The sequence below is a fragment of the Phoca vitulina genome, unplaced genomic scaffold (assembly GCF_004348235.1).
Source record: "Phoca vitulina isolate PV1807 unplaced genomic scaffold, GSC_HSeal_1.0 scaffold13, whole genome shotgun sequence".
NCBI classification, from domain to species: domain Eukaryota; kingdom Metazoa; phylum Chordata; class Mammalia; order Carnivora; family Phocidae; genus Phoca; species Phoca vitulina.
The window spans coordinates 6,260,777-6,284,649 of record NW_022589716.1 but is presented as its reverse complement, the minus strand read 5'-3'; the positions used below and the strand labels follow the sequence as shown (position 1 = coordinate 6,284,649).

The following is a 23,873-nucleotide window of genomic DNA, read 5'->3' as shown; positions in this document are numbered from 1 at the left end:
TCTGACCCTCGTTTGTGTTCTCTAGTTAACCTCACAGTCTAGCTCCAGAGTTTGCTCATTTCCTTCTAAGTGGCCATTCTCTTTTTCTCTTGTTTCTGTTTGGTTCTTTCTTACTTCCTGCTTTCTTTTAGCTTTCAGTGATGTCAAACTGGAGTATCATTTTTGAGGTTGAGTGGGAACATTCAACAGACAGTCCAGATTAAGATTCCAGAGTGTTTGAATATGATCTTTCTGGATGTCTCTAAATAGTCAGAAAACCTTATTTGTAGGTTTTCTTTTTTTTTTTTTTATAAAGTCATTAGTTATAAGACAAATATCTTTTATTTTATTTTATTTTTTTTAAAGATTTTATTTATTTATTTGACAGAGAGAGACACAGCGAGAGAGAGAACACAAGCAGGGGGAGTGGGAGAGGGAGAAGCAGGCTTCCTGCCGAGCAGGGAGCCCGATGCGGGGCTCGATCCCAGGACCCTGGGATCATGACCTGAGCCGAAGGCAGACGCTTAACGACTGAGCCACCCAGGCGTCCCTGTAGGTTTTCATTAAAGGATAGAATTTTGGGCTAATTTCATGTATAGTTGTATATAACTGAGGGATACCAAACCAGGGGGATTTTGACATCCTATGGAAATCTAAAAACATTTCCTGAAGGAGGAGAGATTAAATACAACCAAATTCAACTCAATAAATGTCAGTGTCCTCTTGCAGAGTGATTAGAATTCTATTTATTTTTCAGTTCTACACAGATTACTGTGTATTGTAATCATATTTCATGCCTTTTAAAGATTTTGTTGATTGAAAATATTGTGTTTTATTAGTTTTGCTTGGCAGTGATGAACTAGGCTTAATTAAAGTTTGGGATTTGTCTTAACGTGAGAAGTGGCCTTTTATTTTTCCCTTTGACACGATTTGCTGCTGACATTTATTTCTTGCAGATAAACTCAGACCTACTTTTCTTCCTACCTTCAGACTTGGTGGTTCAACTTTTATTCCCTGCCTTCAAAGTCTCCTTTTGAGTTTTGTTTTTTAGATATTACCACAATAAGTCTCGGGCAGTGGCTTTCAAACTTTAGGAATCACTTGGAATACTTTTTTTTTTTTTTAAAGATTTTATTTATTTATCTGACAGAAAGAGCCAGTGAGCACAAGCAGGGGGAATGGCAGAGGGAGAGGAAGAAGCAGGCTCCCTATTGAGCAGGGAGCCAAATGCGGGGCTCTTGATCTCAGGACCCTGGGATCATGACCTGAGTTGAAGGTAGGCCCTTAACCAACAGAGCCACCCAGGTGCCCCCACTTGGAATACTTCTAAAAATATAGATTACTGGGCTTCGTGGACATACATTGTTAACTACTAAGTGTGGTGTGAAAATGAAAATCGGCATTTTCAAAACACTCTGGTCATCAGGCCTTACTTTGAGAAATGCTGGTCAGTGAGTTTGTCATTCTTACACAAACATGGTTTAGATCTTTTAACTTGTGAAGAATTATCCATTTTTATAGCATATTTTAAAACAGCCATCTAGCTTTTAAATTTTTTAAAAATAATATAGCAAGGATCCAAACCACTTTAATTTTCCCCGAAGTCACATACCTAAGCAGGATATAATTTGTTGTCTACTTCTATGTAGTAGACCTCCCTCCCTGCATATATGCCTACCTATTTCAAGCTGTTTATCTGTAGGCTATTTGCCATCCTTTTGGATTGTGGTATACAGGACTATCCTTCTGTTGATGGTCTCCATGCTTTTGTAGCTTGCCATTATTAGACAAAGCCCCTTACTCTTTTTTTTTTTTTTTTTAAAGATTTTATTTATTTATTTGACAGAGAGAGAGACAGCGAGAGAGGGAACACAAGCAGGGGGAGTGGGAGAGGGAGAAGCAGGCTTCCCGCCGAGCAGGGAGCCCGATGCGGGGCTCGATCCCAGCACCCTGGGATCATGACCTGAGCCGAAGGCAGACGCTTAACGACTGAGCCACCCAGGTGCCCCCAAAGCCCCTTACTCTTGAGGCCAGCTTCCATCACTTCCCACACAACTGTTCTGCTATACTGTTGTCTGCTTTTCACCTTGCTCCCAGCTCAATGCGTTTTGTTTTGCCTTTTCCAAGTTTGCTTCTGAAGCTACTTACCAAGGAATTAAACTCATTCTCCAGGATCCTTTGTTGATTATTTTTATTCAGACTATATTTTCTGTACGTAGCTGAAGATGAGAAGAGAACATCCCTAACAATAGTCACAAGAGGCGCAAAATTGGAGCAGTAAAGCTAATGAAGGCCCTTTTGACAGACAATATTGCCTTAGATTGAAAGGCTGCCCTAAGACATTGCCGGGCAGATTGCCAGAGGGAAACAAAGCAGAAGACTCATTAATTAGTAAGCCCTCAATGAAGAGCTCCTATCTACATTTTAAATGAGCAAAGGTTTTAAAAGCCACAGAGTTACATGTTCATTTGTTGTCTCTTCTATAGGGCTACATTAAGATTCAAAAAGGCTTTATAATTTTAGTTTTAATTTGATTTCTCTTGTGTGTAGGTTTGAGCATTTTTCTATATTGTATAAAGTAAAACTTATTTAAATAGTCGTGGTAATTTCAAAATAAGTCAGATTAAATCTTTCAATTAGAGGTTATACTATATTTACCTGAGTTTTATTTCAGTTTTTCTTTTTAAAGCTTTTTAAAATTAATTAATTTAGAGCATGAGTTGGGGGGAGGGGCAAAAGGAGAGGGAGAGAGAGAACCTCAAGCAGAGCCTGACCCTTGATCTCATGACCCTGAGATCACCACCTCAGCTGAAATCAAGAGTCGGATGCTTAACCGACTGAGCCACCCAGGCGCCCCGTTTCAGTTTTTCATAATATGCATATATTTTAAATACTTTTTTTTGCTTACATAGCATATTGCTGAATCAGGAAAAAGCTTTAATCTGTTGTATTATTAAATCATTGTTTGGCAAACCATTTTAGTTTATTATGGAAAATATAAAAGCAGAGAGAATAATATGAATTGCCATTTACCTTCATGCACCTTCAACTTTATATAATTTCATCTGTTTGTTTCTAAATTTTTTTTAAAAGCATAGGATTTTTTTGGGGGGAGGGGGAGAGACAGAGAGAGAATCCTAAGGGATGCAGGGCTCCATCTTACAACCCTGTGATCATGATCTGAGCTGAAATCAAGTTGGACACTTAACTAACTGAGCCATCCAGGCGCCTCATGAGATTTTTTTTTTTTAGGTAATCTCTGTGCCCAAGATGGGGCTCGAACTCACTACTCTGAGATCAAGAGTTGCATGCTTTACCGACTGAGCCAGCCAGGCGCCACCGAAAAGCTTTTTATTTATTTATTTTTATATGCAGGCTGCACGCCCAGTGTGGAGCCCAACGTGGGGCTTGAACTCATGACCCTGAGATCAAGACCTCAGCTGAGATCCAGAGTTAGGTGCCTAACCGACTGAGCGAGCTAGGCTCCCCAGCATAGGATTTTTTAAAAAAGCATTATAACAGTGCCATTATCACAACTAAGAAAATTATCAATAATTTTTCATTGTTACTAAATACCCACTAGTGTTCAAGCTTCCCTGATTACTTCATGGATGGTTTTTATATTAATTAATATTTTTTATATTAATTTGTATTTTTAAAGATTCATACGTGGCATTTGGTTGATGTGTCTAAGTCTCTTTTAGGAAATTGGGGCACGTGGGTGGGTTAATAGGTTAAGATTCTAGCTCTTGATTTCAACTCAGGTCATGATCTCAGGGTTATGAGATCATGGAGCCTGCTTAAGATTCTCTCTCTGGCCCTCCCCCCCCCTTAAAAAAAAGTTAATAGTTTTCCTCCTTGCACTCTCTTCCCCCTCTTATCCTCGCAAGTTATTTTTTACAAAAGCAAGTTGTCTTGTAGAATTTTCTGTGTTCTAGATTTTGCTAATATGTTCCTTAGGATATTGTTTAGCATAGTCTTCTAAATTTCTAGTAAAGTGGTAGTTAGATCTAGAGGCTTAGTCTGATTCAGCTTTGTTTTTTTTTTTTTTTTTGGTCAACAGTACTTAATAGACAGTGTTGTGTTCTTCCCTCTGGAGGCGTACAATGTCTGGTTGTTTCTGCTTGTAATAGACCGATGTTGATATTCAGTGCCTAGAATCATGTTATCATTACAACTTTACCAAGCTGTAGTGTTCAAATTTTGAAAAATTAGAAAGTAGGTAATTCTAATATATAGATTGAGGTGCTTATTGTTTTTTAGGTAATTCTTTGTAAAAGACTGTTACTCTGTCATTCCTACTTCATTTATTAGCTGGAATACTGAGAAATTTAACTCATCAGTCATCAGAAAGGCAGAATAAATTCTTAATTTTCTTTTTCTGTTACCACATTCATTTAGCTTTTCATCTTCATTTGCAGGTAAATCCAGGCAACCCTGTTTTAATTTGTTTAATGACTACTTTCAAACTATTTCTTAGATTTCTGCGAGTGATAATTCCCTTCAGCCTCATCTGAATCATTTACTAAGGAAGCAGTTTCTCTATGAATAATAAGAGTAAAGGCTTATATAAGCAATTCTGAAGTGAGACATTTCTGGATATAGTTCTTTTGTTATCAGAAGCCTGTGAAAGAGTGACTCCTCCCCCCTTTTTTTTCTAAGATTTTTTTTTATTTGACAGAGACACAGCAAGAGAGGGAACACAAGCAGGGGGAGTGGGAAAGGGAGAAGCAGGCTTCCCGCAGAGCAGGGAGCCCGGTGCAGGGCTCGATCCCAGGACTCTGGGGTCATGACCTGAGCCGAAGGCAGGTGCTTAAGGACTGAGCCACCCAGGCGCTCCAAGAGTGTGACCCCTTCTTTTAGAAAGGGGAGACACTCACATGGCTCTCCCTGTATTGTGCTGAAAGAACCAGTGGAAACCTGTCCGCTCTAATAGGGTTGTCTCAGTCAGTCACGTGTTACTCTGTTGTGCCAGTTAATGGAAGTTGTTTGGAATTTCTGACCTATGCCTTCCCTCAGAAGAAGTTAGGAAAGGAAGATACTAAACAACCCAAAAAATGGGATTTAAGGGTAAGTTCTGGGTACCAAGGTTAAATCAAGATACAGTTACTTGGGACAAAGGTCTCTCTTACATGTAAATGCCATTTTTGAAGCTGTAACTAGTTCCTTTCCAAATTACCTATTTCTGTGCTTTAGTGGACACGCCTTAATTTCCGAATTGGATCTCAGTCATAATATTAATTTCCTGAGTGGTTTGCTTTATAAAGCCACACATTCTTTTTTTTCTTTTTCTTTTTCTTTTCTTTTTTTTTTTTTTTAGAGAGATGTGAGGAGGGGCAGAGGGAGAAGGAGAGAGAGAGAAGACTCTTAAGCAGGCTCCATGCCTAGCACAGAGCCTGACACAGGGCTCAATCTCATGAACTTGAGCTCATGACATGAGCTGAAATAGAGTTGGACGTTTAACTGGCTGAGCCACCCAGGTGTCCCTAAAGCCACACATTCTGTTAGCCACTAGGGCTATATAGGATTGTTTTCAGAAAAACCTGGTTTTTGCCCCCAAGGCATCTAATGAGATGTCTCACCAACAAGATGATTCTGTTGTGGGGCTCTAACAGCAGAGTGCACAGGCTGTATTAGGAGCGTGGCGGAAGCCAGGAATAGCTTCGTAGGGGGAGTGGCTTGTGGCAGACCCTGGAGGCGATAGTATGGAGCCCACAGAGTAGGTAGTGACATACAGGAAAGGCTGCAGAGTTTGAAAGAACGGTTGGAGGTGTGGGGAGCATCTCCAGGTTAAAACAGGACAACCTGAGAGGTAGAGCATAAGCTCTGGATTCAGACTGCCTAATCCTAGCTAGCACATGGTAGTAATGATTTAAAAACATAACCATAGGGGCGCCTGGATGGCTCAGTTGGTGAAGCGGCTGACTCTTGATTTCGGCTCAGGTCATGATCTCAGGGTCCTGGGCTTGAGCCCTGCATCGAGCTCTGTGCTCAGTGGGGAATCTGTTTGAGGGTTCTTTCTTTCTTTCCCTCTCCCTCTGCTCCTCCCCTTGCTCTCTCTTTCTCTCAAAATGAATGAATCTTTTTTAAAAACCCAGAAAACAGGGGCACCTGGGTGCCTCAGTTGTTAAGCGTCTGCCTTTGGCTCAGGTCATGGTCCCAGGGTCCTGGGATCGAGCCCCGCGTCAGGCTCCCTGCTCTGCCGGAAGCCTGCTTCTCCCTCTCCCCCTCCCCCTGCTTGTGTTCCCTCTCTCGTTGTGTCTCTCTCTCAAATAAATAAATAAAATCTTTAAAAAACAAACAAACCCAGAAAACAAATAAACATGACCATAGTTAACATTTATTGGTCACTTACAGATTAAGCATAAACAGTCTTAAGCCCTTAGCATATATACCTCATTTGACCTTCACAAAAACCTGTAATGGGCCATTGTACTCACAGAGAAATTGATCCTTGGATTTAGTAAATCACTCCAGACTGCATAAATACAAATGGGGTCAGGATTAGAACCCAGAACAGTTGGACTCCACAGCCCACACTCTCAATCACTGAGCTGTACTTTCCCTGGAATTAAAATGGAGCAAAATCAAAGTAAGTGTTGAATAAAAGATATGGAGAAAGAAGCATTCAAATTTGTTAAGATTTACTCATATGGAAGTGGGTGAGAATAGGCAGACAACGTTAGAATGTTAGGCTTGGGTACTTAAATAAAAAGACATTGGGGAGAGAGAAAAGGTAAATAGACGAATTTACCAGATTTAGGACAATAGTAGGCTCAAAGAGAACACAGACACTGAATTTGAGCAAATGACTTGTAAGCATATAGAAAGTAGATAAACTTTCCTTATACTTGAAGAGTGGTATAATAGTTTACTGCCTTTGGATCTGTGGACTCCTTTTTTATATGATGTAGTATTTTAGACTTAAGAAAAACAGGATACCTTATGGAATTGGTACTTCATTTTGACTGGAGTGGACCTTAATGTCATAATGTTTAATGTTTTACAAAGATTTTGACACTGCTTTCTTATACTGAGAAAATACCCTCATGTTTTGTAGAGCGCTGTTTTAATTTCCACATCTTTGGAATTCATTTGTGTTGAGTGCTAAAACTAAGTTTTCACTTTTGTTTAAGGTAGAAGACAAATTAAGTAATGATTTTCTTCTTTTTAGGCGTAGATTTGATCTACAGAATCCATCCCGAATGGATCGGAATGTTGAAATGTTTATGAACATTGAAAAAACATTGGTGCAGGTAACTCAGAAAGTTAAATTATTAAAAGAATTTTCCCTTTAATATATTTTCAGTTCTAAGATTGGCTTTATTGGACTACCAAAAGATCAAAGGAAGAAAAATTTTCTGAAATCTATTCTATTATTTTTATGGGTTTTGGGGGATTAGAGCTATAAAGTATGACTAAAACTTGTCATTTATAGAATATTGATCCTAAACTTCTGGTGAAATAATCTAGATATTTTCTTTCTTTCTTTTTTTTTAGAGAGAGAGAGGGTGGGGGAAGGGGCAGAGGGAGAGGGAGAGAATCTAACAGGGCTCGATCTCATGACCCTAATATCATGACCGAGCTGAAAGTAAGAGTCAGATGCTTAACTGACTGAGCCACCCAGATGCCCTGATATTTTCTTTCTTTATTTCACCTAATCCGTTATTTGAATTTCTTTCATATTTAATATAAACACCCTCAATCTACTGGTCACTCATTTATATAGTCTCTCTCTCTCGGTTTTTTTTTTTTTTTTTTGGATTTGTTTCAGGGTTATACCACAAATATAGATCTTATTTCCCCAACTGGATATAACCTGGAAGAGAGAACACTTAGTATTCTTCTTTTCTTTCCTAGTATTTTTATTGATTGGTAATTTTTAATGATTACTCAATTAGCCTTCCTGGGGGGGGCAGCTGGCAAAGATTCAACTAGGTATTATCATTAACTTGATGCCTGAAACTTGTCTCATGAACTGCTAGAGAAACAATTTTTTTTTGTTGGTTCACTGATTTTTGGTGATGATTTGAGGAGTTAATATGCATGTTTTAATCATTGCTATTTGTAAGTTTACAAATGGGAAAAAGAGCTATAAGTAACTTACATAATGAACCAAAATGGGCATTCCCCTGGGATCCAGTTCGGGGGTCCCCCCCTTGCCAATAAAAGGTGTAGGTGGAAATATTACATTAGATTTGGACTGTTAAGGTCAATTCAGGTAAGATTGGCTATAGAAGTATCAATATGTCAATGTGGTACCTTAATGAAAAATATGATGAATTTCTTTAGGTTGTGATTCTGAACATTTTTTGTCCAGGTGTACTTAGCTGCAGAGAAGGGATCTGGGGATGGCATTAAGTGGCCTGCTGAACACCTAGGCTTTATATTGAGATGAGACTTCTGTAGTCTATACTAAAAAACATCTTCTCATTTTAAGCACTATGGCTTTGAATGTCAACTTTGGCCATTGGGGTAATTCATTAATAATGTGACATCATTTCAAAACCAAGAGAATTTCAAAATCTGTTTTTTCTTTCTCAGAGCAACTGTCTGACCAGACCCAACATCTACCTCATTCCAGACATTGATCTGAAGTTGGCTAACAAATTGAAAGATATTATCAAACGACATCAGGTAATAAACATCAATTCAGAAAACTGTGTAATAAAAATAGCTTATAAATCTCAATCATAATATCTTTTAGTTTCTGTATATATCTGCATTAAATGAAAGTTCTCTCTCTTTGGGTTCTTACAGTACCAAGTTTTTTCTTTCCATTCACCTCCAGTTCTTTTCCTAGAAGCATTTTCCCCCTTAGCATTGTTGAGATATAATTGACCTCTAACATTGTGTAAGTTTAAGGTGTACAGTATGGTGGTTTGATGCACGTATGTATCCAAAATTAGCATTTAATAGTCATTGGTATGGGGTCACTATAGTCTTACTGTGAAATATGGTTATGCAATTTATTTATTTTTTAAAGATTTATTTAATTTTATTAAAAAAATATTTTTTAAAGATTTTATTTATTAGAGAGAGAGGAGAGGAGAGAGAGTGAGCATGAGTATGGGGGAGGGGCAGAGGGAGAGGGACAAGCAGACTCCCCGCTGAGCAAGGAGCCCGATATGGGACTCGATTCCAGGACCCTGAGATCATGACCTGAGCCGAAGGCAGATGCTTAACCGACTGAGCCACTCAGGCGCCCCTAGACTTATTTATTAAAGAGAGAGAGAGAGAACAAGTGCATGAGTTAGTATAGGCTGCAGGGGCAGAGGGAGAGGGAGAGAGAATCTCAGGCAGACTCCCTGCTGAGTGCAGAGCCCGATAAGACCCTGAGATCATGACCTTACCCGAAATCAAGAGTTGGATGCCTAATGGACTGAGCCACCCAGGTGCCCCTGGGCTTATGTAATTTAGGGAGACCATATGGTCTGCAACACTGTAATCACAAAGTCAAACAAAGTAGAAGTTGATGGCACAGTTGTTAGTAAGAGGAGATCAAATATTGTTTCAAGTAAGCCTATCTTTCCTCACCCCTGCCACTCCAGTGATACCTATTGTATTTATATATGTGGACTGGGAAATTCTGTTTTCCCCATAAGCTTACATTGTCTTGATTCACATGTGCCAGTGTTCTCTTTGGACGTCTTTCCCTCCCTCCTCTAACCTCGTTTTAGGCTGGGACCTTGGGTATTTACTGCACGTAGGTTTGTGGCTACATGTGGCTGAACTATAAGCAACCCTGTATCATCGTAAACTAGCTGAGGAGACCCAGGTAGAAGATAATTTTCTGAAACAACATCATTTGAGTGACAAAGTTTTACAATCCTTAGAATTAGTTGAGAAGCCTTCTGAAATATCTTTTTTCCTTCTGCAAAAGAGATTGCCAGTTGTATCATGTTCAGTAATTAGTAAAATATCTTCCAAGTTCCTAAAATAAGGATTTCTAATACTGTTTACATTTGGAGATTTAGTATAGTCCTTTTCTTACATACAGCGTCCCTACCAAAGAGAAAGATAATATAATTGTGCTGTCGGATCAGGCAGTCTCAAGTCCATTTCCTCGTCCCACCAGCATTTTGACTTTGAACCAGTCACTTAACCTTCTTTTCTCTTTTGGACTGCTTATTGGAGTGGCTGTCAAGTGTAGTGTAATTACATGTAGAATGTTAGAAGGCAGAAATGGAACAAATTAACCTGCTGGGTATTACCTTTAAGCTGAAATTACCTACTCTTATTGCTACCACATTAATCCTGGAAGAAGCTTATATATTTTCCTACCTTTGATACTGAACATTTAGTTCTCATTTTTCTTAAGAGTCTGGCTTAGCAATTGTGTTCTAGGGATAACCTCTAGAGGGACATAAGGATCTTCCTGGTTTCATAGACTCGTAGGGAAGAGATGGTAAGCTAATGATATTATTGAATACTGATGATTAGGCCTTTGTTCAGGCATTTAAAATGCATTAATAGGGGTGCCTGTGTGGCTCAGTTGTTAAGCGTCCGACTCTTGATTTTGGCTTGGGTCATGATCTTGGGGGCCTGGGATTGAGCCCCGTGTCCAGCTCTATGCTCAGCACGGAGTCCACTTGTCCCTCTCCCTCCCCCCTCTTGTGTGCTCTCCCTGTCTCAAATGAAGATTTTTTTTTTTAAGATTTTATTTATTTGATAGAGAGACAGCCAGAGAGGGAACACAAGCCAGGGGAGTGGGAGAGGGAGAAGCAGGCTTCCCGCAGAGCAGGGAGTCTGATGAGGGGCTCGATCCCAGGACCCTGGGATCATGACCTGAGCCAAAGGCAAACACTTAATGACTGAGCCACCCAGGCGCCCCCTAACATTGACTTTAAACAACAGTAGCGTACATACATGCTAGAGCCAAGTAAAATGTCCATCCTATATGTAGGTAACCATAAGTTATGGCTCATGGTCATAAACCTGCATTGACTCACTTCAGATAATTGTGATAATTTCTGATTACTTTGGAGTAACTTTTAGAATTAGAAATACTCATATTACAGACAAGGTTTCCTAGAGAGATACATAGAGAATTAGGTAAGAGGTACTTGCATTATTTTTCTATACAACAATATAAACTGTGTCTATAGATAATTTACGTGTTTTTATTTTTCCTTGTTAATAGTTCTTTTTCTTTACTAAAAAAAATATAGTCTTGATAAATATATATATATATATATAGAGAGAGAGATGGGTAGATAGTACATAATACATAAAGTAATGCCTTTATGATTCTCTGGCAGTTTCCATCTGGCATTGCATAGTCTGTTTGCCATGTGCTTTACCCTTATATTGTTCATTTGCTTTCCAGGGGACTTTCACTGATGAGAAGTCAAAAGCTTCCCACCACATTTATCCATATCCTTCCTCACAAGAGGATGGTAAGTTAATTTTTGGTTATGAACTCCTCCTACTTCACTAGATTTTAAGTTTTATCAGAGATTTAAACAATATTACTAGCTTTTTGAAAAAGAGACTTTCAAGTATTAAATAACTTGCACAGATTATTTAAATGTAGTTTTCTATTTTTTTTTGCTGAATTGGTCTAAGCAAACTAATTCTTTGATGTCCGACTTTTTGATCATTTGACTTTTCTTTCTTTCTTTGTTGGTTATTATCTGGGTGTTTAGGTGTGCCTTATGTATTAATTTTATTAATGTTTGCTGTGTCCCTTGTGTTCTGAAAATTAAGAGACATTGCAAAATGAAAGAACATCTTTGGGGAAGATGGGCTTACTGGCTCTCTGAATGGGGTCCCTCAGCAATATTTTAGTTTGGTGAATTTATAATGGTTCAGATTCTGAACTTTAGCTCTTCTGTCCTCAGGTTGATTTTGTCTGTGGCCAGAGTTCGATAGGGCTATGGAAACTGATTTTTTGAGAAAGAAAATATGAATTAATAAATTAACCAGATTAATTTGAGAAATAGGTCTTCTATAAGGGATCAGGTCTTCTGGTTAACATAACATATCCCTTTAGGTCATCTTTATAAGCTAAATTATATCAGATTTGAGTTGCTAATTACCCCATGCTGAGTATTTTTTCTGACCAGTGCAATTATGCTAGAAGTCAATAACAAGATTACCAGACAATCCGTGTATGTTTGATAATTAAGAAATATATTGCCAAGTAATCCATGGGTCAAAGAAGAAATTACAATGGAAATAGAAAATCCTTGGAACTGAATAATTATGAAATGAATTTATCGATAAAGTACAAGAAAGTTAAATTTTGTTGGATACAGCTGAAGCTATGCCCAGAGGGAAATTTCTATCTTTAAACGTGTATGTTAGGAAAGAAGAAAGACTGAAAAATCAGTGATGCACACATCTTTCTCAAGAGATTGGAAAAATAACAGCAAATTAAACCTAAGGAAAGAATGAAATAATTAAGAGCGAAAATTAATGATGTGGAAAATATACAGGAGCAAGGTGCTCAGCAGTGTCAGAAATCGTTCTCAGAAAAGATCAATAAGGCTATTCAAATCGTGCTGCAAGTAAGCAAGAGAAAAAGAATGGAAGGAGGGACATTGTTACAGATCCTACAGATCTGTAACTGTAGGATCTGAATCCTACAGTTGTCAAGAATGGAAGGAGGGACATTGTTACAGATCCTACAGATACTGAAAACAGTTGATAGGTTGCTTGATGGCTTATGCATGGTGTCAGATCTAAAGAAACCATTGCCTCATTCAGAGTCATGAAGTTTTACAGTTTTAGCTGTTACATTTAGGTCTTTTCATCATCAGTTTGATAGCTAAAAGTTTGATTTTATTTGTTACAGTCAAAAATCTCAGCTCTGTGATTATTACGCTTTTATAAAGTGAGAAATCTCATCCTGCCTTTAGTGTTTACCTGGTTGTTTCTCAGCCTTTTTCCTGTTTGGTAATAGCAACTGGTGCCCACTAGATGGGGGTGGTGGATAGCTGTGATGTTAGAATACTGATTCTGTTGCTGGCTCTGTTGAGCTAATAAGGCTGATATAAAACTTTTACCATGTGAGCTTTTTGAGAAAAATTGCCTTTTACAAAAGATTTGAACTGTAATTGTTACATCTGGCTACTTAGTGATTCCTTAGTGGTGCTAGTTTTGTTTTTCTCCTTGGTTTAATACAACCTAGTTTACTGCATACTGATGATGCTCGCTTGGTATTAGTAGTTAGAGCAATTGTTAGGGGATAGCATTTAAATTTAATTTTTAATGTATTGAAGGTATTTTTGAAATATAAGACATGATTTGGCACACTGTACAATTTACCTTAGAATAACTGTCAGGTAAATGTTGACTCTCAGCAAAGCCTTGTGCTGGGCTTCTTATAAGTACTTGTCTCAGGTAAGTGTGCAGATGATAACAGTACCAGCCACAAACATATTAGAAACCGTATTGTAAAACCCTTGAAAATGCAATATACCTTTAATGAGGATTAGTAAAAGTTTTAAATAAAAGGTGATATTTAATGGGCCTTAATCTGTTGGTAAGATTTGGGGTATGTTATGCTAGAAGGGACAAAAGCATAGTGGTAATAAATTATGAACTTTGAGGGAAAGGAAATGACAAAGTTTGGCTATATATCTTAGCATAGTGGGAGAGAAGAGTAGGTAGGTGAGAGGACAAAACTCTAGTGTAGAGTTTTGTTTTTATTAGGTGGATGAGGGCAAGAGTAGATAATATTGATGATTTTAGTGGAGAGAAATGAGCAACTGTGGCTGTATTAGGAAAATTTGCCTGGGAGCTGATTTCTGGGACATATGATAGAAGGAGACTGGTCAGAGCAAGACCTTTGGGATGCTCTGAGTTAAATTGCTGAGTGAGGGAAAATTGTGTCCTTTGATGAGATAAATACATTTATCAGGAGAGCAAAGGAAATTAGATGGCAAGCCAAGGATGGTCCATATCTTAAAAGTCATGGGAAAATAAGGAGAGCATTTTAAAATGCGGGAGGTTTTCAATGGAACTGTTCTACAAAGAAATAAAAGTGAGGCCTGAGACAAGGCATTTGGATTTGTCAATAAGGAAATAATTGGTAACCTTTGAGAATGAAGTTTTGGTAACTTGCCAGTGAGGGTAAGTTGTGGAGTTGGTGGAAGATCACCAATTTCTCAGAATGTATGACAGGGAAAAGAAAGTGGAGGATGGCTTTTTCGCAATGGGTTTGCCACCAGAACACAGGTGTCGTGAAAACCACCGCTCAACCTAAACCAAAATGGGAAAGGAAAAGACTCACATCAACATCATCGTCATTGGACATGTAGATTCAGGCAAGTCTACCACTACTGGTTATCTGATCTACAAATGTGGTGGGATCGACAAAAGAACTTTCGAAAAATTTGAGGAGGCTGCTGAGATGGGAAAAGGCTCCTTCAAGTATGCCTGGGTCTTGGATAAACTGAAAGCTGAATGTGAACGTGGTATCACTATTGGTATCTCCCTGTGGAAATTCGAGACCAGCAAGTATTATGTGACCATCATTGATGCCCCAGGACACAGAGACTTCATCAAAAACATGATTACAGGCACATCTCAGGCTGACTGTGCTGTCCTGATTGTTGCTCCTGGTGTCGGTGAATTTGAAGCCGGTATCTCCAAGAATGGGCAGACCCGTGAGCATGCTCTTCTGGCTCACACACTGGGTGTAAAACAACTAATTGTTGGTGTTAACAAGATGGATTCCACTGAGCCACCCTACAGCCAGAAGAGGTACAAGGAAATCGTTAAGGAAGTCAGCACCTACATTAAGAAAATTGGCTACAACCCTGACACAGTAGTATTTGTGCCAATTTCTGGTTGGAATGGTGACAACATGCTGGAGCCAAGTGCTAACATGCCTTGGTTCAAGGGATGGAAAGTCACCCATAAAGATGGGAATGCCAGTGGAACCACATTGCTTGAAGCTCTGGATTGCATTCTGCCACCAGCTCGTCCAACTGACAAGCCCTTGCGTCTGCCTCTCTAAGACGTCTACAAAATTGGTGGTATTGGTACTGTCCCTGTGGGCCGAGTCAAGACTGGTGTTCTTAAACCTAGCATGGTGGTCACCTTTGCTCCAGTCAGTGTTACAAGTGAAGTAAAGTCTGTTGAAATGCACCATGAAGCTTTGAGTGAGGCTCTTCCTGGGGACAGTGTGGGCTTCAATGTCAAGAACGTATCTGTCAAAGATGTTCGTCATGGCAATGTGGCTGGTGACAGCAAAAATGACCCACCAATGGAAGCAGCTGGCTTCACGGCTCAGGTGATTATCCTGAACCATCCAGGCCAAATCAGTGCTGGATATGCCCCTGTGCTGGATTGTCACACAGCTCACATTGCTTGCAAGTTTGCTGAGCTGAAGGAGAAGATAGATCGTCGTTCTGGAAAAAAGCTGGAAGATGGTTCCAAGTTCTTGAAATCTGGTGATGCTGCCATTGTTGATATGGTTCCTGGAAAGCCTGTGTGTGTTGAGAGCTTCTCTGACTATCCTCCTCTGGGCCATTTTGCTGTTCGTGACGTGAGACAGACGGTTGCTGTGGGTGTCATCAAAGCAGTGGACAAAGCAGCTGGAGCTGGCAAGGTCACCAAGTCTGCCCAGAAAGCTCAGAAGGCTAAATGAATATTATCCCCAATACCTGTCATCCCAGTCTTAATCAGTGGTGGAAGAACGGTCTCACAACTGTTTATGTCAATTGGCCATTTAAGTTTAATAGTAAAAGAGTGGTTAATGATAACAATGCATCGTAAAACCTTCAGAAGGAAAGGAGAATGTTTTGTGGACCATTTGTTTTTTGTGTGTGTGTGTGGCAGTTTTAAATGACTAGTTTTTAAAATCAGTACTTTTTAATGGAAACAACTTGACCAAAAATCTGTCACAGAATTTTGAGACCCATTAAAACAAAAGTTTAATGAGAAAAAAAAAACGTGGAGGATGCCACCCAGCAGGTGGCCAGGCTTTTGTCTTTCAAGATTTGGTTTTACAGTTTATTTCTGGGCAGAGCAAAAGTAAACTGAATCACATAATAGAGTTGAAACCTGGAAGGGATAAAGGAATTGATTTAAGAACATGGGTTGGTGGGGCGCCTGGGTGGCTCAGTCCATTAAGCATCTGCCTTCAACTGAGGCCATGATCCCAGAGTCCTGAGATCGAGCCCCGCCATCGGGCTCCCTTCTCGGTGGAGAGCCTCCTTCTCCCTCTCCCTCTACTGCTCCCCCCGCTTGTGCGCTCTTGCTCTCTGTCAAATAAGTAAAATCTTAAAAAAAAAAAAGGGGGGGGGCACCTGGGTGGCTCAGTCGGTAAAGCATCTGCCTTCAGCTCAGGTCATGATCCTGGGGTCCTGGGATTGAGCCCTGCATCACGCTCCTTGCTCAGCGGGGAGCCTGCTTCTCCCTCTGCCTCTGCCTGTTGCTCCCCTTGCTTGTGCTCTCTTTCTCTCTATCACTCTCTCTGTGTCAAATAAATAAAATCTTAAAACAACAACAACAAAAAAACCATGGATTGAATTACTGGTTTTAGTAGAAAGAATATGTATTTCTCTAAGGAATGAGAATTTTTAAAAATCAAGATATTCATTAGAAGAGGAAGATAAATCTTACTCTACAACATTTATTTAGATGAGTAGATATGTCTCTTAGGTTTTCTTATCTTCGTTCTTTTTGTTCATCTGACTTGAGAATTTCAAATGTCTTTGAGTTCTCAGATTCTTTCTTCTGATTGGTCAAATCTGATGTTGAACTCTCTAGTGGAGTTTTCAGTTCAGTTACTCTGTAACTCCAGAATTTTTGTTTGATTCTTTTTTATAGTTTCTGTCACTTTGTTGATACTCTGTTATTGTTCATACGTCATTTTCCTAATTTTATTTAGTAGTTTAATGTGTTCTTTTATAGTGCACTGAGTCTCTTTTAAACCATTATTTTAATTTCCGTATATCAATTTCGTATTCTGCAACTTTACTGAATTCATTTATTCTAAGTTTTTCAGTGCAGTCTTTAGGATTTTTTAAATACAGTAGCATGAATTCTGCAAATGGTGATCGTTTTACTTCTTCCTTTCCAATTTGGATGCCTTTTATTTCCTTTTCTTGCCTAATTGCTGTGGCTAGGACTGCCAATACTGTGTTGGATAAAAATGGTGAAAGTGGGTATCATTGTCTTGTTTCTGATCTTAGAGGAAAAACTTTCAGCTTTTCACCACTGAGTATGATGTTAGCTGTGGACTTGTCATATATGGCCTTTATTATGTTGAAGTATGTTCCCTCTATCCCACTCTATCAAGAGTTTTTATTCTAGCTGTGGGCTTGTCATATATGGCCTTTATTATGTTGAGGTATGTTCCCTCTATCCCACTCTATCAAGAGTTTTTATTCTAGCTGTGGGCTTGTCATATATGGCCTTTATTATGTTGAGGTATGTTCTCTCTATACCACTCTATCAGGAGTTTTTATTTGTAAGTGGATGTTGAACTTTGTCAAATGTTTTTTTCTGCATCTATTGAGGTGATCATATGATTTTTGTCCTTCATTTTGTTAATGTGGTATATCACTTTGATTGATTTGCTGGTGTTGAACCATCCTTGCATCCCTGGAATAAATCCCAGTTGATCATGATGTATGATCTTTTTAATGTATTGTTGAATTTGGATAATATTTGCTTGAGGATTTTTGCATCAGTGTTGACCAGGGATATTGGCCTTGGCCTGTGATTTTTTTTTCTTGGCACCCTTTTCTGGTTTTAGTATCTGGATAATGTTGGCCTTGTAAAATAAGTTTGGCAGTATTCCTTCCTCTTATTTTTTGGAAGAGTTTGAAAAGGATTGGTATTAAATCTTCTTGGAATGTTTGATATAATTCACTAGTGAAGCCATCTGGTCTGGGACTTCTGTTTGTAGGGGGTTTTTAAGTTATTGATTCAATCTCCTTACTAGTAATCAGTCTTTTCAGATTCTCTATTTGTTCATGATTCAGTCTTAGAAGGTTGTATATTTCTAGGAATTTATCTGTTTCTTCTAGGTTGTACAGTTTGTTGGTGTTTAACTGTTTGTAGTAGTTTCTTACAATCCTTTTTATTTCTGTGGTATCAGTTGTAACATCTCTTTCATTTCTGATTTTATTGATTGGAGCCCTTTCTCTTTTTTCTTTGATGAGTCAATTTTGTTTATTTTTTACTTTTTTAAAAGATTTTATTTATTTAGAGAGAGAGTGAGAGTACAAGCAGGGGGAACAGCGAGGGAGAGGGAGAAGCAGCCTCCCTGCTGAGCAGGGAGTCCCAACGTGGGGCTCGATCCCAGGACCCTGAGATTATGGCCTGAGCTGAAGGCAGACACTCAACCCATGGAGCCATCCAGGAGCCCCAATTTTGTTTATTTTTTCCAAATAACCAGCTCTTGGCTTTATTGATCTTTTATATTGTCTTTTTAGTCTCTGTTTCATTTATTCCTGCTCTGATTTTTGGTATTTCCTTCCTTCTATTAACTTTGGACTTCATTTGTTCTTCTTTTTCTAGTTCCTTGAGGTGTAAAATTAGGCTGTTTGAGATTTTTCTTGTTTCTTGAAGTAGGCATTTATCACTATGACCTTCCCTCTTAGAATTGCTTTTGCTGCATACCCAAAATTTTGGTATGTTGATTCTTTTTTGTTTGTTTTGGATTTTTAAAATTTCTCTTGATTTTTGTTGTTGTTGTTGACCCACTGGTTTTTCATTTAAAACGATTATTTTGGGGCACCTGGGTGGCTCTGTTGTTTAAGTGTCCAACTCTCTTATTTATTTATTTATTTATTTATTTATTTATTTGACAGAGTCACAGTGAGAGAGGGAACACAAATATGGGGAGTGGGAGAGGGAGAAGCAGGCTTCCCGTTAAGCAGGGAGCCCGATGCGGGGCTCAGTCCCAGGACCCTAGGATCATGACCCAAACCGAAGGCAGATGCTCAACCAACTGAGCCACCCAGGTGCCCCCGGCATGGAACCCACTTAAAAAAAAAAAAAAAAAAGATTACTTTGTATTTGTCAGATAATTTATAGATCTTTTCTTTCCTCTAGGGTCAGTTTTTTGAGATTATTTTCCGTTGATTAGACCATTTCCCTTTCTCTTTCTGTGTCTTGTTATTTTCTGCTGTGTTTTGTGCCTTTGAAAGAACAGCTGCTTCTCCTGGTCTTTATGGTCTGACTTTGTACAGGGGAAGACCTTCACCAGTCAGCTCAGTTTGAGATTCGAGGCATCTCTCAAAGGTTTTCAGAGGATGCATCTTCTCTGCACTTGTGTGTGTAAAGAGTATGCTGGTTTCTCTTTCAGGAGCTTGTAATATCTTGCTTTCTCTGTGTCTCTCTGCTTTACCACAAGTTCTCTGTTGTTGCAACAAGCCACTGAGCTCTTCCTTGATCTTTGTGGTGCCCAGGCTTCCAAAGAATGCTGGTTCCCCATCAGCACTGAGTCATTTGAGACAGAAAGCTGTCCCTTGGGCAGCCCTCAGAAAAGTCAGAACATAGGATGTACATTCCACTCTTCTTTCTCCCTACCAGGGGAGAAGTTGGGATCTTGGTGCTTTCTCCTGATCACACCCAGTTGACCAGCCTCTGTCTGTGGCATTACTGGTTCTCTGGTACTACAATAAGTTGCTTAGATTTCATTTGCTCTCATTGACCACCACACATCCAAAATATGTCCATTATGTCAGTGCTCTAAGTCCGGTGAGGCAAACAGCCCCCCTAATAATTTGGAATATTGGATGCACATTCACTCTTCTCTTTTCAGCCCAAGGGAGAAGCTGCAAGCTGAGCTTTCCCTCCTGATCCTGCTGAACTCTGCTGGCTTGGGAGAATTTCTATTGTGGTGGATACGAAATGGCTTTTCTTACTGTTACAATGCAGCTGTTCTTGACTTTGAGCTTGCCTGAAGTACTGCAACTCCTTAATTGGGTTCTAGAGTTCTCACGGAGACTTTTTAGGTGGTATATTGGTGTTAAGTCAGTGTCTCTGTGGTGGAACAGGTCTGGGGCCTCCTGTAATGTTACTTTGTTACTTCCTATACATGATGGCCAAATAACATTACATTGTGTGGATATACTACCTTTTGTTTAGCCAATTGTAAGTTTATGAACACTTACTTATAAATAATGCCATTAGGATTATTTGTGTACAGGTTATAGTGTGGATGTATGGTTCCAGTTCTCTTGTGTTTATACCTAGAAATTGAATTGCTGAGCCATATTGGCAACTCTGTAGTAAACATTTTCTTATACCACCGTGATGTTTCCCAAGGTAGCTGTACCATTTTACAGTCCCATCAGCATTGTGTGGAGATACCAATTTCTCCACATTTTCATCAACACTTTTTATTTGCTCTGTTTTTTTTTTTTTTTTAAAGATTTTATTTATTTATTTGACAGAGAGAGACACGGTGAGAGAGGGAACACAAGCAGGGGGAGTGGGAGAGGGAGAAGCAGGCTTCCCGCCGAGCGGAGAGCCCGATGCGGGGCTCGATCCCAGGACCCTGGGATCATGACCTGAGCCGAAGGCAGACGCTTAATGACTGAGCCACCCAGGCGCCCCTGCTCTGTTTTTATATTAGCCATTCTAGTGGGTGTCAGGCAGTATCTCTGTGGTTTTGATTTGCATTTCCCTAATTGTTAATGATCCCATGATCCCCAAGTGTCTTTTCATGTGCTTTTGGTCCATTTGTGTATCTTCTTTGGAGAAATGTTTCATTTGCTCCTTTGCTTGTGTTTTTTTTTTTCTTCTTTTTTTTAAGATTTGTTTATTCGTGGTGGTGGGGGGGCGCAAAGGGAAAAGGAGAGAGAGAATCTCCAGCAGACTCCCTTTGAGCGCGGAACCTGAAGTGGGGCTCGATCCCATGACCATGAGATAATGACATGAGCCAAAACCCAAGAGTCAGACGCTCAACTAATGAGCTACCCAGGTGCCCTCCTTTGCTTGTATTTTAGTTAGACTATGTCCTTATTGTTGAGTTGTGAGAGTTATGTATATATTCTCAGTTTGGACTAATTTTTACTCATAAAACTGGCTGTTTTATTGGTTCTGTGTAGCATATGATTATCTCTGGGAAGAATGTGGATTTATATCTCTAACCATTAGTTATTTCTGCTACTGGGAAAATTTCCAAAGGCAATCATTGCCACAGTCTCTTTCTATCAAAATCAGCTGTAAAAAGAATGAGTATTCTTTTTTCTTTACCTCCTAAAGCTGCACAGCCTTTGAAGATAGATTTAGTATCCTAAAGGGCAGTTCTTATTAGTTAAGAGTCAGTATATTTTGTTTGTTGCTACATAGTGAGTTATGAAAGACCAACTGGCCTCCTCTTCACTTTTTCCTTGGCCATTTTGGGATATCAGGTTAAGGACCTGGGCTTGATTTTTTCCTATTCACTTTCTCTCAAGATAGTAAGGTGAACAGTTGGATGCTTGAAAAAGAACACAGGCTTGGGGCACCTGGCTGGTAGAGCATGTGACTCTTGAGCTCTGGGTGGTGAGTTCGAGCTTCATGTTGGGTGTGGAGCCTACTTCAAATAAAAATTAAAAAACAAAACATAGGCATGTGGGTTTTCATGCCTTTAGTCAGTGAAGCTGGGATGATTTCTTGTTGAAATTGGCAATGAAAAGCCACGTTTACTTAACTGGTTTCACTTAAGTTTTTCTGTTTTGCTATTTCTTGGGTTTCAAGGGGCTTACTTTATTAATTTCCTCTGAGCACTAGAGACAAGTTTGCTAAGCTAAATTTATTTATTTATTTATTTATTTATTTATTTTAAAGATTTTATTTATTTATTTGACAGAGAGAGACATAGCGAGAGAGGGAACACAAGCAGGGGGAGTGGGAGGGGGAGAAGCAGGCTTCCTGCCGAGCAGGGAGCCCAATGCAGGGCTCGATCCCAGGACCCCGGGATCATGACCTGAGCTGAAGGCAGACGCTTAACCATCCGAGCCACCCAGGTGCCCCGTGCTAAGCTAAATTTAGACTACCAAAGAAACACCCCGTAACAAGTACTAAAATGTAGATATAATACAACTATGATTCAAATCAATAAGGGTCATCCTGTAAATTTGTATAAATTTACACCTATATTTGGTAAGGAAATTCAAAATAAAAATATCTAATATGATCATATGCTTAAACTGTTGTTGGGAAGGCTAACTTAACTGTTGTTGGGATGCCATTAGAAAATAATAAAAATAGTATTATTGGTAAAAACTTGATGTAGCAGTCTGTGAAGTGCTATAGGATACCAGAGAAAGTGAATCTAGAGGAAGAAGAGTATATGGTGAAACTTTCATCAAGGACATGAAGCAGGACTTACACCTTGAAAAATGTATAGTAATTGCAAAGCCTCACAGAAAGAGGGAGGAGAGGTTTTACTTGGAAATGTGGTAGTAAAAAATATAGTGATCATGATTTGGGTGAAATTGGAGACAAACAGGCAGGTGGGTGGGAGGGGAGTATTTTACTGCAGTGGACAATTGGATTTGCCAAGAGTAGTGGATAATAGGCCTATGCTATAGTAGTTCTGAATACATGGCTGAAAAACTTTCTCTTAATATAACAGATACAATGTTCATTTATGAGAAAAAATTTTGGGGGGGTGCTTATGAGCAAACCCAAAATTCTAAGTAGAAATTAAGTCTAAATAGCAGTTTATTCATTTATTTTGTTACCTTGACTAAAGTATTTTCTTTTTCCCTTTCAGAAGAATGGTTGAGACCGGTGATGAGAAAAGATAAGCAGGTGTTAGTGCATTGGGGGTTTTACCCAGACAGGTAATGTCCTGAAATCTGGTATAAAGATTTTTTTTCAGTGCAAGCCAGAGTTATTTTTTTTTTTTTTTTTTAAGATTTTATTTATTTATTTGACAGAGAGAGACATAGCGAGAGCATGAACACAAGCAGGGGGAGTGGGAGAGGGAGAAGCAGGCTTCCCGCAGAGCAGGGAGCCCGATGTGGGACTCGATCCCAGGACCCTGGGATCATGACCTGAGCCGAAGGCAGACGCTTAACGACTGAGCCACCCAGGCACGCGCAAGCCAGAGTTATTTATGTATAGTTTCATTTTCGGAAGAGTGACAACTTTGTTTGCTTCAGTGCTTGATCTCACTTTTTGAGTCTTACTGAAGTTATGGAATTCAATTCAAAGCCCCAATTTGCTGCATTTGCCAAAACACCCCTTCAATATGGTATTAGACTGCTAATATAGATTTGTTTCCTTCAAGAAATGAATTTTTCTCCCTAGTATTTTATGACTATTTAGTTTTATTTGTTTCTTCAAAAAATCTTCATGCCATACTATTAGGAATGAATTATTTTATTTCTAAATAGAGTGTTTCTTCTTGGCAGAAGAAGAAATTGTCGTTATTACTTTGAGATAATCATAACTCATACTGTGTTTCATTCTCTGAGTATAGATAAAGAATATTATAAATATGAACTAGATGTTAGTGAAAATGGTGGTCCTTTTTAAATTTATACTATGCCTACATAGGACACTGACAAATAAGGATAACCTTCCATGAACTTCATCTAGCTTCATAAGTATACAGTTGAAATAAATTTTATAATAACACAGTAAAAACATGTTAGCCTGTTTGTTAACCTTTTCTTTATGTTTCAGATAAGATATAGTGGCTGGTTTGAGTCTTATCTTCTCAAGGCCTTGTTCACTTTCTTTATTAACTATATAACAGTCCCCCCACCCCCCTTCATCTGTGAGGGCTTCATTTTAAAGACTCCCAGTGTATGCCTGAAACCATGGATAGTACTGAACCCTGTATATACTATATTTTTTCCCTGTATGTTCATACCTGTGATATAAGTTAATTTATAAATTAGGCACAGTAAGAGATGAACAGCAATAACTAATAATAAAATAGAACAGTTGGAATGGTATAGTGTAAGAAAAGTTACATGAAT

At 39.0% G+C, this 23,873-nt stretch overlaps 1 protein-coding gene and 1 pseudogene across 1 annotated transcript in view; both read left to right on the top strand.

Moving 5' to 3' along the window:
* SMARCC1 (SWI/SNF related, matrix associated, actin dependent regulator of chromatin subfamily c member 1) overlaps positions 1 to 23,873 on the top strand; it is a 173,068-nt gene that overhangs the window by 34,152 nt on the left and 115,043 nt on the right. Inside the window, exons 4-7 of the mRNA XM_032412625.1 lie at positions 7,154 to 7,235; positions 8,524 to 8,616; positions 11,309 to 11,378; positions 22,658 to 22,727. Coding sequence (XP_032268516.1) covers positions 7,154 to 7,235; positions 8,524 to 8,616; positions 11,309 to 11,378; positions 22,658 to 22,727 — 315 coding nt within the window. The remainder of the gene's footprint in view (positions 1 to 7,153; positions 7,236 to 8,523; positions 8,617 to 11,308; positions 11,379 to 22,657; positions 22,728 to 23,873) is intronic.
* LOC116637228 lies at positions 11,805 to 15,663 on the top strand (annotated as a pseudogene).